The sequence below is a fragment of the Dipodomys merriami genome, unplaced genomic scaffold (assembly GCF_024711535.1).
Source record: "Dipodomys merriami isolate MVZ:Mamm:240054 unplaced genomic scaffold, mDipMer1.0.p SCAF_91, whole genome shotgun sequence".
Taxonomy (NCBI): Eukaryota; Metazoa; Chordata; class Mammalia; order Rodentia; family Heteromyidae; genus Dipodomys; species Dipodomys merriami.
The window spans coordinates 1,558,150-1,573,241 of record NW_027206524.1 but is presented as its reverse complement, the minus strand read 5'-3'; the positions used below and the strand labels follow the sequence as shown (position 1 = coordinate 1,573,241).

At 34.4% G+C, this 15,092-nt stretch overlaps 1 protein-coding gene across 4 annotated transcripts in view; it reads right to left on the bottom strand.

Moving 5' to 3' along the window:
- The window catches only part of LOC138821327 (cytoplasmic dynein 2 heavy chain 1), a 168,949-nt gene that overhangs the window by 132,028 nt on the left and 21,829 nt on the right, over positions 1-15,092 (bottom strand). For all 4 annotated transcript variants that reach the window (XM_070013464.1, XM_070013461.1, XM_070013463.1 and 1 more), the window contains exons 15-28: positions 14,455-14,553; positions 12,969-13,108; positions 12,637-12,865; positions 11,140-11,267; positions 10,045-10,160; positions 9,388-9,515; positions 8,585-8,734; positions 7,548-7,753; positions 6,945-7,100; positions 6,738-6,852; positions 6,067-6,237; positions 4,463-4,845; positions 2,681-2,813; positions 2,457-2,574 (exon numbers count right to left, since the gene is read on the bottom strand). In XM_070013464.1, the coding sequence (XP_069869565.1) occupies positions 2,457-2,574; positions 2,681-2,813; positions 4,463-4,845; positions 6,067-6,237; positions 6,738-6,852; positions 6,945-7,100; positions 7,548-7,753; positions 8,585-8,734; positions 9,388-9,515; positions 10,045-10,160; positions 11,140-11,267; positions 12,637-12,865; positions 12,969-13,108; positions 14,455-14,553 (2,272 nt within the window). The remainder of the gene's footprint in view (positions 1-2,456; positions 2,575-2,680; positions 2,814-4,462; positions 4,846-6,066; positions 6,238-6,737; positions 6,853-6,944; positions 7,101-7,547; positions 7,754-8,584; positions 8,735-9,387; positions 9,516-10,044; positions 10,161-11,139; positions 11,268-12,636; positions 12,866-12,968; positions 13,109-14,454; positions 14,554-15,092) is intronic.

Here is a 15,092-nt window from a genome sequence, read left to right as displayed (position 1 = left end):
TTTAAATGTCAGATTGTAGGGGGAAAATAATGTTCATCTTTTCTTTTTGCAGGCTGGGAAGTGTGCTGATTATTCAACTCTGGTCCTGTACATGCTAGCCAAGTACTCTCCTGCCACGCCACATCCGCAGCCCAATATGCATTCCTATACTCTTATTTAAGTATGGCTTATTTTGCTCATTTTTGTAACACCTCAAATTATATTTCCTTTATTGTACAGTATTCTATAATTTATAGTATGCTACAATTTATCCATTCACATATTGATTAATTTATTCATTCACCAAGTAATGAATTAACCCATTCACCTATTCAGCTTTTGGATTACTTCCAGTTTTTCATTCATGAATAAAGCTCTTAAGAACATTTATAAAAGTCTTTTGCTAACATGCTATTTTTTCTTATGTAAATATCTGGCTATAGTGAAGTGTACGTTTGCCTTTATTAGAAACTGCCAGGCTGGGAAGGTAGAGTGCTTGCTTGCCTTGCATGTGTGAGGCCCTGGGTTCAATTCCTCAGCACTACATAAGCAGAAAAAAATGGAAGTAGCATTGTGGCTCAAGTGATAGAGCACTAGACTTGAGCTGAAGAGCTGAGGGACAGCACCCTGGCACAGAGTTCAGGCCTCAGGACTGACAAAAAAAAAAAAAAAAAAAAGAAACTGCATGTTATCTTTCAGACATTATAACATTTTATACTACTACCAACAATATATTGAGCTAGGACAGTTCTAATTGATGAATTTGTTGGTTACATGCTTAAAACTCTTTCTAGAAAATGGTGATAAAGAATATACAATCAAATATATGTGTATGTTTGTTTTAAAAACCACCGGAGAATTGTGTTGTATGTGGTTAAAGTATCTATCAAAAAGGAAATGTTTTTAAGGTTTTATGAAGCTCTAGAAATGACAGGAAAGAATCCATAGGGATAAAACTCAGATCCATGCTTGCCTGGAAGAGGACAGTGCAGAAGCCGACTGCCAAGAAGAATGAGGGAACTCCTGGGCCTATGTGTTGGTTATACAGATGTGTATTTTTTTTTTACAAAATTTGTCAAACTACAAACTCTAAACACAGTACTGCCTATAAAGTAAATAAAACAATGTTTTACACTAGCATAAAACTTTTTGTAGTTGGAATAGAAAAGTGATCACTACAGGTAATAGACTTGAGACAAAGGGATGGGTACATAAGACTTGTCCAAAAATTTACAGTAATTTTTCAGCACTAAAAACCTAAACATATGATCTCACTTTGATCCAAAAATAAACGTATTTGCTAAACTGAACTACACTTTAGAGAAGTAAATTAAGCTTAGCTGACTAGTACAAAGCTTGAGTGCTTGAAAGCTTGATTCCAGAAGCTCTATTACCTCCCACAGCCCAAAGCACAGATACAAGCATCTAGAGCTTCAGAGACATAAGATTTGGGAAGTAGATCTATAAAGGAAATAATCTACAGAGTAAATAAGTTAGGTCTTATGGGCCATATGATTTCTGTGTCATATACTCAACTAAATACTCTTAGAAAAAGCTATAAATAATATATGTAAAACCTGTGGATATAAATATGTTCTAACCAAACATTATTGAAAAACATCAAATAATGAGATAGATTTGGTCTATATGATAGTTTACTGATTCTCCGATTATGAGTGAAGATGATATATTGTTCATTTCTTTTGAAAAATATAGGTTTTAACCAAAGTATTTGAGGAAAAAATAATCATTACTTTCCTAACAAACCCGTTCCATTTGCCATTTGAATTCAAGTAATACTGAAGCATTAAGACATGAATTATACTTCTCCCCCAAGTAACCTCACCCATTCCTATCACTTAACTTTATTCAGATGACCTCCAAATCTCAGGATCATCAACAAAAATCACTTACTGCATATGTCAACTTGGCTGTCTTTTATTGTTGACATTTTTGGTGGTTTTTTGGTACCTATACTAGAGCTTGAACTCAAAGCCTTATACTCACTCTTTCTTGGCTTTTCTAATTACACCTGGCACTCTGCCACTTGAGCCTTACCCCCAGTGTAGCATTTTTGATAGTTAATTGGAAAAAAAGTCTCTCAGACTTTACTGCCTTAGCTGCCGTTGAATCACAATCCTTATATCATTACTGAGATCTTAAACACAGTAATTAAAAGGCATAGTCTCCTCTAAGCCCAGACCTTCACACAGCCTATTTCCCTCTGCCTTTACACCTACTCACCAAAACCTGTATATTCTTCAGATCATACCTTAGATGTCATTTTTCCCTAATGTCCCAAAACTGAGTTCATATAACACCACCATATACTTACAACAGTCATAAAAACTGTCACTCTCTAAGCTTGTCTCCTCAAACTACAAGTTCTTTGAGTGTATAAATTGCAATTTACTCAATTCTGTCTAGAAAGTGTTTAAAATTCAATACATATCGACTAAAGAAATGTTTAATCCTACCAGCAAACAGCTTCTTAAGGTGAGACTGAATCACTGATGGGTTGGTAGACTGGCCCAGTATTTCTAATAGGTCATCATCACCAATAAAATAAAATCTTGGAAATGCTGAACGTTTTTCCTAGTAAAAAGAAACAAGAAAAACTCTCTCTTTTCAAATAATTGGGATATTGGGTTCTTTACAAAATATAGATTATGGGGGGGGGGATGAAAGGAAAATAACATGCCTCCAAAAATTCATTTAATGATTTCTGACACCGTTGAAGCTGATCAAGTATTGTTAGGAGAGCATTTCTGATTCCTGCATGAGTGGTTAACGTTGTGACTCTATTGTCTTTCTTGATATCAGTCATTATTGATCTGCAAGAAATAATTGTTTACATCCATGTCAACAGTGTTTTGGCTTAAGCGAGACTATATCACTTAGTTTTTTATGTTTTAAATAAACTAGTGGTAACATTACCACTAATAACTTATGCTTCCAATATACCATGCTATAATTTCATTATAATTCTCATTATAATTTTTATATGATCATATTACCAATCATCTAATTCATTCATTAAACGTGTATTAAATCTTATCTCCAATGACAGAAAATCTTATGTCCAATGACAGAAAAAGCCATTAAATAATGTCCCAAAGTATTTAAATAAAAGTATCAAAAATGACAAGAAAGAAAAGTACAAAGTGCTTTTATAGTGGCAAGTAGGATAGCAATGTAATGACTTTTTTGAGGAAGTAACTGATGTTAAGAAGTAAACAATGAGCCGGGCGCTGGTGGCTCACGCCTGTAATCCTAGCTACTCAGGAGGCTGAGATCTGAGGATCGCGGTTCAAAGCCAGCCCGGGCAGGAGAAACCGTGAGACTCCTATCTCCAATAAACCACCAGAAAACCGGAAGTGGCGCTGTAGCTCAAGTGGTAGAGCACTCGCCTTGAGCTGAAGAGCTGAGGGACAGCGCCCAGGCCCAGAGTTCAAGCCCCACGACCGACAAAAAAAAAAAAAAAAAAAGAAGTAAACAATGAAGAAACATGAGGAAGCAGAAGGGGGACTGAAACTCAGAGCTAGAGTTACTGAAGCAAAAAGGAGAACAGCGCAAGAAGAGGCTAGTGAAAAGGACAAGGATCATCCTTTATCTTTAGAGCAATGGGGAACAGTTGAACTTTTACCTAGAGTAGTAAGTGAAGAAGCTGCATTTTAAAATGACTATTCTGATTACTGTGTGAAAACTCAAGAAGACAAAAGCAGGTCAGAAGGCTTAATATAGAAGTCCATGTCAAAGATAAAGTACTTTAGAGTAGAATTAGAGAAGTAGAGGTATGCAAGGTATGCATTTCCAAGATATTAATTAGGTAGTGAATCAACAAACCCGATTTCATACTCTAATAGACTGGGAAATGAAGGGAGTGAAAGACACCAAATATGACCATTATATTCCTGTGTTTAGTCATTAGGTAGTAGCATTTATTGATAGGAATCAGAACGACAGCACACACACATATATATACATAAATGGAAAGTAACTGGCAACTTTAGGAAATGCATATATATATATATGCGCACACGTGCATGTATGTGTGTGTACATACACACACACACACACACACACACACACACAGTAGAATAGTAGGGCTGGGAAGGTGGCTCAGTGGTCGAGTGTTTGCCTTGCATGCATGCATGAGGCCCTGGGTTTGATTCCTCAGCACCACATAAGCAGAAAAACCTGGAAGTGGCATTGTGGCTCAAAGTAGAGCGCTAGCTTTGAAGTGAAGGCCCAGAGTTCAAGCCCCATGACCAACAAAAATAAAATGAATAAGTAGAATAGTAAAGAGATCAGAACAAAATAGTTCAAGAAGTAAATAACTGGCAAACAGCCTTGAAGAAAAATCCACTAAAGATTAAATACACAAGACAGCAATAATGAAAATGTAATTAGCTTATATTGCAGATGTCACAATATAAATTAAAAACACATGTATGTCCACATTCTATGTAGTTGTACTGACCTAAAATCTTCATCAACTCTGTTGAAACGTGTTTGTTCTTTTGGCAATGCTCCACGGCCAAAAATAGGTTCCAAGTACACCCACTTTCTCTGAATATGATTTAAATTCTGCAGGTACTCATCTAACTCTGCAAGTTTTCTTTCCCAAATTGACACTTTATCTTCAAATCCTTTGTAATATGGAGAATCTTTTAAGGACTGAAGAAGGCATCTATTATCTCCAACTTGATTTACAATATCTTTCCAGTCTTTAATTAATTTGATATTTCGACTTTGGCTATCTTCATAATCAATCAATGTAAACACGGCTCCAACTCCCCAAAGGTCAAGTTCACGTAAAGCTTCTCTGATTGTAACTTCACCTTGTGCTCGGCTATTTAAGTCCTATTTAACACAAAATATCCACATTAAATTACACATTAATTCTAAGAAATATACATAAAAAATTTTCTCTGGCTTTTTCACCACAGGGGAAAAAGCTAAGTATATATAATCCAAGAAATTAACTAGTTATTGTATCCAGGCATATCAGATATAAGGATTAATATTCATATGGCCAAAGTATGTACAGATTCTATCTTATGCTTTTCATTTCTATGAAAGAAAAATAGTATATTCAAGCATCTATCATAATAGAAAAAATTGCTCTGGCTTAAAAGTTTTGAGACCAAAAAGCCAATATTTGGGGGACTAAACTATAGAAATATTATGGTATTCTAAATATTTAGTATATCTGATACACCAAGAATTAACAATTAAGTACAATTATCTCCTCCATGAGTCCATTTTTATTGTGTGTGTCTGTGTGTGTGTGTGTGTGTGTGTGTGTGTGTGTGTGGGTGGGTGTAGGTACTGGGGCCATACTGTCCCTTAGCTTTTTCACTCAAGGCTAGTGTTCTACCACTTAGTAAGTTAATTGGCCATTAAGAGTCTCATGGCCTTTCGCCAGGCTGACTTCAAACTGAGATTCTCAGATGTAAGCTTCCTGAATAGCTACTAATTCAGGCATGAGCCACTGGTGCTAATCACTTCTATAACTCCTCAGGATTATCAAAGATATTTCACAATTCTTTGACATTTTGTAAAATTATTTACATTTTGGACAAAAAAATGTAGCAATATGACATCAAGAGTTCTCATAGCTTTATGGAGAATGGGCAGCATACAGCATACGAATTCTGCCACTCATTACAGAACTGTGACAAAGTATTTTATCTTAGATATTTCCTGGTTATTGGTTTAGCTCTCTCAATTTCTGTATTCTCTAGCACACCAAAATGCATAAATTTAAGTGAACTGCATAAATTTAGGTGAATAAATTTATGTAAATTATTTTGCATTTGTTAGTTTTCTGATTAAAGTTGACTTCCTTCTTAAAAGATATTTCATATGTTTTCTTTAAGAGAGGTTTATACTGTTTCTATAACCCTATACACAGAGCTAAACAGAGCAAAACACTCATTACTAATGAGTGGGATAATAGGACATGTATTATCTTCAGAAAGGAAAAAAAATCTCATTTTCTATTTTAAAGAACAAGATATGAAGAAAAACTATGTATGAATAATGGTCAAATGTATACTATTTTTATAACAGAATTCTTACTTTAAGATCTGAAGCTTTGACAACAATTGTATCAGCTACTTTGAGTAGATCACCAAACAGTAATTTCTCTAGACTAGTCCCTCTAGGAAGGCCAAGGAGACGGAAAAGGTCTAGCCAGTGATCTGGAGAAAGATGCTCTCCTTTGACGTACTTTAATATAGGAATTACAATCTGTTAAAAAAAAAAACACATGTATGTACATATGCATATATCTGAAAAATACCTATTACTTACTTTTATTACCTCTCAAAATTTCAATTACATTATCTTATTTAACAATCTTGAAATTATATTCTTGTAAATATTGTTATAAATGCAAGCAAATCTCGCTTTGCAGTTTAACATGTTTTAAAACACGTGAGAGTATCTCTTTGGTTACTTTAGGATTTGACTTATCTCTCACTATCCAAAATACCATTAGGTTTTACTATAACTGTCTTAGTTATAACTTCTTTCCATTTGGCAATAAAAAATATCTATAACTTCTATGATTTATTCTCTTTCCAACTTTTTTTGATATATGGAGTAACTTAATTGAAAAAAATATACAAATTAAAATATGGTTTAGCCATTAAATAAGATAAATGAAAGCTCCAAGCATTGTTTTTAAAGTAAATAAGGATAAATGAGAGCTCCAAGCATTGTTTTTAGGGTACATAAAACAATCGTACTTTGTATCTGTCAACTTCTGATTGTAATTTCACTGTCATAACTGAATGTTCATCAATCTTCCTTAATCTATCATGCCAGTTCATCAAGAACTCCTCAAACATGTATGTCTTAGTCCTAGAAAATAATGAAACACATCTTAAAGTTTACCCATCTCAAAAAAAAAAAACTTGCAAGTTACAAGAATCTAAATAATTTTTTAAGCAAACCGAAAAGTAATCCAGTCTTCACAGGCCATTTCCTGAAATTCTTGCTGAAATTCTTCATAAAGTCCCCAAGTTTGTGCACAGCTCTCAATGTCTTTAGAGATGGTATATGCCAGAGAGAAATTGGGCTCTTCTAGTCCAAAATGATGGCAATCATCACTACAAACAGGTAAGAAAAAATGGTTACTAAGCTATTTCACTGAATTCTGCTTGTATGATTAGTGGAGATAGTAGGAAACTGCCTTCACTTACAAAGGCAATGAAAAACTACTATCACATATAAACAAACTTTTTCAAAAAGAACTTATGTGTATGAGCACATGCTCATACGCACACATGTTCTCTTATTCCAGGGCTTAAACTCAAGTCCTCAGTGCTTTCCCTGAGTTTCTTTTTGATCAAGTCTAGCATTCTACCACTAGAGCCATACCTCCGTTTCTGGCTTTGTTTTTAGTAGTTTATTGGAGATAAGAGTCTCATGGACTTTCCTGACCAGGCTCTGTACTGGATCCTCAGATCATAGCTCCCCGTGTAGCCAGTTTTACAGGTGTGAGCTATCAGCACCCAGCCAAAATAAGTACTACTATTTTTAGAGAAAAAACATACACCAGATTTTTCCTTCTGACTTCAAGATAATCAAACTCAATTTTCTTCTCCTTTATTAACTTTGCACTCTTCTCGAGAGTTTCAAGTTGACCAGTTTCAATGAGATCATCACTAGGCTTCAGTTGATCCCAGCGAGCTTTAAACTTTTCCAATTCTTCATAGTAGACCTGAAGATGTGATTTCACATTTCTTTTCATCACTTCAATCTACAAGCCAGCAAAGTTTAAATAATTTAGTCCAGAATAAATTCACATTGTATGTTCATGTTTTTATTTCCAAAATTTAAAGTAAAAAATACATCAAAAACTTTTCAAAGGATGGCCTAAGTGTAACAATTCAATGACAAAATTAAAACACAAATGTACAATAACAAGAGATAATCCTCAACTATTAATATGCCAATCATTCCTGATTATCAGCACCAACTACACCTATCAACAAAGATGACGCGTATGTGTGTGTGTGTATGTGTGTGTGTGTGTACACACACACATATATATATATATATGTATAGTCAAAATTGCTGGCTTTTGTTATCAGAGGATTGACATGAAGCATGAGCTTATAAGACTAATTTCAGGCCAACAAGATGTGTGCAACCTGCAGGCTGCACCTCTAAATGACAGACTGTGTCCCTTTCTTTTCCTATTAGGTGGCAAATGAATAAGGTAGGGAAATATCTGGAACAGTAACCTTCAGATGGTGAGAAATTAAATGGAAGAAATTTGGATTCCAGATAAATTTATAAAGTACAAGCATCATTTTAACTTGCATTGTAGCTTGAGAAACTAAGAAAATCAACTAAGAAATCAACTAAGGTATTAACAACTAGTTCATTCATAAAATTAGAGATTATACATATAGCAAGAACTGAAGACAAACTATGTGAAATAATCACTATTTATATAAAGTATAAAAATACTATAAATGTACCAAGGGAGGTCAATTTCAATAGCAACCTAAAATTTTCAGAATCCTGGGCTATAATGAAGGAAGAATAAATTAAGTTTCCATTTTAATACCTAAACTTTTCTTACCTGATCTTTAATCATAAGTTGATGGCTTTCCATCATTAACTCAAATTTATCCCACTTGGCTTTCAGATTACTAATTGTTTCTAAACCTCCACCTGCCACAGTTCGTAAAAGTCTGTTTTTATCTTCAGCTTCTTGAAATAAGGGCAAAATCTAAAGGTTAAAAAAAAGCATATTTAACAAATTTTTGTTTTATCAATTCTTTCAAGATGTCTTTTTGTGGTACTTGAGTTTGAACTTAGGGTTTTGTGCTTTATAATCAAGCATTCCAACACTTGAACCAAGCCTCCAGCCCCCATTCATTTTGCTTCATGATTTGCTTTTCTAAAATACATTTTACATTAAAATAACTAATTTTTATCTATGAACTCTTCTATTGTGTGGGTATTCATATTTCAGTTTTAATTTCATCCTGTAGCATGCTCAACTTAGAATTCTAATGTGGCACAAATGATGAAATGAACTACAAATGGGAAGGGATGGTAGGGGAAAAACAAAGGAGGAGGTAACAAAGTTTGATAGGAAATGTACTCATTACCTTACTCATGTAACTGTAACCCCTCTGTACACTATTTTTACAATAAAAAAATAAAAGAAAAAAGAAACAAATACTGCTAAAAAGAAGCCTTACAGTTACTGTCCTATTATATCAACACAGCATCAACACAGTCCAGAGAGTAGATGCCCAGATCACCAGATTGCCTGGACCTCTATATAGAAGAACATATACTTCTACATAATCACACAAAAATACCTAGAGACCCATAGTAAGTACAACAATAACAACTTTGCCTTGTAGTCCTCACCTCTGGCTTCCGACCTTGTAGCTTGCTATACTGTAAATTTGCATTGCCTATTTCTTCCACAGACTGGGGTGTAACTGTTAAGCTTTCCATTGCCTCAGTAACAAACGTATCAATTTCATGTATATGAGCTAGTAGGTAATAGTAAAAATAAGGCACATTATCATTACCAAAAGAAATTCAATTACAAAATTTCTAAATCAAGGAGGGTCAACATATCAAATCCTAAATTATCATGTATCATACAATAAAATTTCAGGAAGTGCATTAAAACAGATTTCTTCCCATGACAGTTTGTTTTACCTTGTATTTTAAATCTTTGAAAATAAAATGCCTTCAGTCTTACTAAACTTTAAAAAGTTAGAAACTTCAATCTTTTGAGAAATACATTATGCCAAAATCATGTAAACTTTCCAATATCATCTTCAACAACAAACTGATAATATTTCAGATTCCAAATAATGAAATTGTCTTCACTTTTTACACTTGTTAAGGATGAATAGGACTTTTTTACTTTCTCAAAATTTCATCTTGAGAGTATTTAATAGCATTTTCTAGTTCAATTTTAGTTTTTAGTTCATCCTTGACTCATTTTATGACCATCAAAGTACTGCCATTACATACAAAATGGAGTAGAAATGAAAATTAAAGTATCTTTACTCTGGATGGACTTCTTCAAAGAGAGAACAAGCATATCAAACAGCTTCTGGATGAGATCATCTATAACGGTCTTCACAGGGCTGCAATTAATATTTAAGCAGTCCACCTTGACAGTACTGAAAAATGCCAATGGACATATCCATGTAAGAGAGAAACATTTTAAGAAAGATTCTCATAAAGACATTCTCATTAAAATGACTTTATATAACACATCTGTTTTTGGAACACGGACATGTGGTGTTAATAATACCAGCTAAAAGCTAACGTTTATTGAAAATCTACCCTATACCAGTAATTTATCTGCAGGTTATACATTTAGCCATCAGCATTACCAATAATATTGTTTTAAGTACTGTAAAGCTAAAAAAATTAATGATCATAATTTAAATGACCACCAAGATCATGCAGTCAGTAAAAGCTACCCAACGACAGAGCTGAACCACTGACCCTTCTGTAGAATGACTTCATCATTAAATACACTGGCTATATGGCACTACTAAGAGTTAACAACTTGATCTCAGGTTCTCTCTTCTTCATCTCAGTATGCTACAGCACAAGATTTTCATGTTACAAATGTTCTCTAAATATTCACTGATAGAAATAAAGTGAGGTTATCTTTTGTATAGATAATACGTACACTATTATACAAGCCTTGTCATGAAACTCTCAGCCAAGAGTGGTTGTGGTAATAAGAATTTTAAATAGCAAGGGGGAGAGATTTATAAAATGTTGGATTATAAAATACCCCTCTCATCAATACGTAGATGCCTCACTATGTTGTATGTCTCCCAGGGCATTCTTAAAGGAAGGAGAGCACTGTTATATGGATAACATATAAGAAACTCTCATCAGTAGCTCCTGACCATAGTTAGGCTGTGCAGACATAGTTCCTTCTCATACTGGATCTGAAGAGTAGCTTCCTCCTCAGTGTATTCTACCCAACTAGACCTCAGCCAATAGAGCCTCTAGAAAGAAGTTCTTTCCCCCCAGATGGTACTTCAAATGTCACAGCTGAGATCACAGGAAGGAAGAAGTTGATTCCACTGCTCCCAAGAAAAATGAGTATAGTCCTAAGTGCTACATAACCTCCAATACCTTGGAAGTCGTTCTACTTCTTTCCCTTTTACTTTCAGTGCCTTAAAATTCTTCTCCCAATCATGTACAGTAAAAAGATGCTTTTCTGCCAAAGCTTCCATATCAACTTGTCCAATTACAATCCATTCCTATTTAAAGAATGAAAAATATGTTAAAGAAGTAGAATAAGTTGAAATGTAAAAGATTAGTATCCAGCTATTAAACCAACAAATGGAGAAAATGTAAGGTACTCAAGTAAATACAAATTTAAGTAAATGTAGTCATTATTACACAACCAAAAGAATAAAGAAAAATTTAACATGAAAATACAGCAAATACAAGTTTAATTTAGATTTTCTTCCCAAATTAGACACATATAAAAAACAGACTCACTCTGCAAAGACAAAACTCACTATAAGGTACAAATCTGGTAGTATTCAGATTTACCTAGTAGTGTACAAATCTAAAATTCAGTAGCACTGCAAAGCCATTCTAGGAACTGGACCAGTTTTCAGTCTTAGCACTTAGGATCAATAAAAATGAGCAGTGGGATTAGAGTTTATATGTGGTTGGTTGGCAGGATACACCTAATGATGTTGTAAACAATGACAGCCCGCACACATTCATGTGGATATGCCGTACAGTCCAGTAGGGCAGTAAAACCTCATTATGGAAGTTTTTGTAAGCATATCCTATGGCATTCTCCCAAGAACTAAACTTCCCAGTAACAGATTTCACAGAACAAACATCAGTTGTTGACAAGGCGTGATCGCACACAATTAATCTTCCAGGGCTGGGAAGGTGGCTCAGTGGTGGAGCGTTTGCCTTGCATGCATGAGATCCTGGGTTCGATTCCTCAGCACCACATAAGCAGAAAAAAAAATCCGGAAGTGGCGCTGTGGCTCAAGGGGTAGAATGCTAGCCTTGAGCTGAAGAGCTGATGGACAGCGCCCAGGCCCAGAGTTCAGGCCCCACGACTGGACACACACACAAAAAAAAAAACAACTAATCTTCCACCACTTTAGCCACAAGTCCAGCCCAGCTTTTTTGCTAGTTAACTGAAGGTGGAATCTCTTGAACTTTTCTGTCTGGGCTGACTTCAAACTGAGATTTTTTCAACCTCAGCCTCCTGAGTAGCTAAGACTAAAGGTGTGAGCCAGCAACACCTACTACCGATGTAACTATTTTTTTATCAGTCCGATTTCATTAACATTCCTGCACTTCACCTCAAAATATATTCAGGAGAATTAAAATGACACAACAATGTCACGTTCCAAGTTAAAATAGCAATTTTGCTATTTTGTGAAGTTTATTCAACTTCGTAAAATAAAGAACCAAAAAATTTTTTTCATTATCAGGATAAATCCAAATTGTTCAAGAATCTCTTAAGTCTGGTTTTCTGGTCTGCAGTGTTTTAATTTTATGCCAGATAAAATTATTAATTAATCTGTACATTTACTGTTAATTCAATCAAATGAAATTTTAAGATCAAAGGCAAGAAAATGACATGTTGAATACCTTATGTTGATGTAACACAGCTGACAATCTCCTAAATAAGTCTTCTGCTTTGCTGTAAATTGTCAGAAATCCACTTGCATTTCTGTCAATCATGACAGAAAAAATGGACTCCTCTCCTGCCTCCCCTACTCCCTTAAACTGATTTGGAATGCCGATGAATCTCTTCATCTCTCTGTAATATTTAGCCCGGATTTCTTCAAAAGGGGGCCTAAATTGTAACCGCCCCTGTCTGAAAATAAAATATAATAGTGTAATAGTATATGTATTTTAACAATATAAACTGTTAGAAAAATATAAATTGGAAGTTAAATTAGGGTTCAAAATCATCTTACTTGTAAGTTAGGTCTATATTTATCTCTGGCAGGTTCTCATTAAGGGCTTCTAGGCCCATCTGATATTGATGCTCCAGGGCCTTATACAGCTGGTGATTCCAGTGCTGCTTCCATGCATGCATGTCACTGGCTTGGAATCCCTAATATTGACAGTCACATTTTTGGCTTAATAATTAGGTAGTAGAATAGAGTTTTCATTCTTTATCATATGAAAATACTTTACAAGCAAGGTAATTTTAAATACCTGAACCTACACAGTCCTTAGCTGTTTTGTCAGTTGTGGGGCTTGAACTCTGGGCATGGGTGCTATCCCTGAGCTTTTTTGTTAAAGGGAGTCACAGTTCTCCTTCTGGCTTTTTTGGTAGTTAACTGGAGATAAGAGTGTCACTGATTCTACTGCCCGGGTTGGCTTCAAACTGCGATTCTCAGATCTCAACTCTTAATTTAGACTACTGGCAGAAATCACCAGGACCCTACTTGTTGTCACATTAGTAAGACATTTGATACAGCATTAAATGTGAAAATATTTAAATGGTCATAAATAGTATGTAAAAAAAAAATCACTGAAACAGCTGGGAAGGTGATTTAGTGGCAGAGTGCTTGCCTTGAATGAAGCCCTGGATTCAATTCTTCAGCACCACATAAGCAGAAAAGGCCAGAAGTAGCGCTGTACCTTAAGTGTTAGAGCACTAGCCTTGAGCTGAAGAGCTGAGGGACAGTGCTCAGGCCCAGAGTTCAAGTCCCACAACCGACAAAAAAAAAAAAAAAAATGAAAATAAAAAAATAAAAAAAATCACTGAAACTTAACATTATACCTATTTGGATTTTATTTTAGAATGCAGTAATAAACAATAGTTTATAAATTCTTAAATCAATTTTTAAAATGCCCATTATATACACCTTTTCTTTTGCTTTCCCATCCCAAATAATTCATTGGATATTTACAAACAAAGTAATTTAAAATATAAAGCTTAGGATAGTTTACTATTTTGCTTCCAAACAACTACAAATCAATTCTCATACATTTTCATAAAATTCTAAGAGCTAAAAATTTATGTTAAAATATATATATATATTCAACCAAGATTTGATTATTATCTTGGTAGCAGGCTCTGTGCTGCCACCTCTCTATATATTTATCTCCTCAGATCAAAATGTTAACAGGCTGAAATACTACCCAAAAGATAAAACAATTATGACATGAGACTTATTGCAATCACTGTATTTTTGCCTTAACTTTGCAATCACCTAAAAGAGAATTAACAAACAACAAACATTTAAGCATCAAGTCAGAAAAACCACATACAGTTTCTGAAGGATTTGGGACTCAGTAAGACATACAAACTTTTTTAATTCATTGTTATTTCATGTCATTTACATAAGATTTTTAAGAGCTAATCAATAAAGCTTTATTCTGAATGTGCCATCAATTCATATCATCTGTAAAGATTGTACTTCAAAATACAGAAGTAAAACAGACTCTTACCTGTGCTTCTACACTGGCTAGGCCAGTTCTTAATTCTTGTAATCCATCTTTCCAGCGTTGCTGCTGCCGAAGCAGATCAATATTCATAAGAACTACCACCTTCCAAAAGTTAAAGCACAGTAATGTCAAAACCTGCTAGAAAGTAAGTACCTATTCAGGCACCCTTCATCAACTGACAGAGGACCACTAGCCTATATGGCATTATCAACAATCCACTAAAGCACTGAGAAGCACAAAACATCACTTCTGAAGTACACATAGCAAATTACAAGGAGAAAATATCACATAAACTCAAGTTGACAGTCTTCAAAATAACTAACCAGGGTTCACTGAAACTATCACAGTTGTGAAAAACAAGGAATTACTAAGAAGAAGACTACAAAGACTCAACAACTAAACACAAAGAAACTGGATTATACTTGGAAAATAAAAAAGGTTTTAGAAGGAAATGTGTAAAATTCAAAAGCAGCATATTTCCTGCTTTAAGACTAGACCATAAGTATACAAATTGTTAACGTAAAGGGAAAACTGAGTGAACAATATTTACAATTTTGCAACTTTAAGACTCAAATTATTTCCAAATAGGAAAGGTTTTAAAAATTAGGTACTAATAACTTTCTATAAAATATTATTCATAC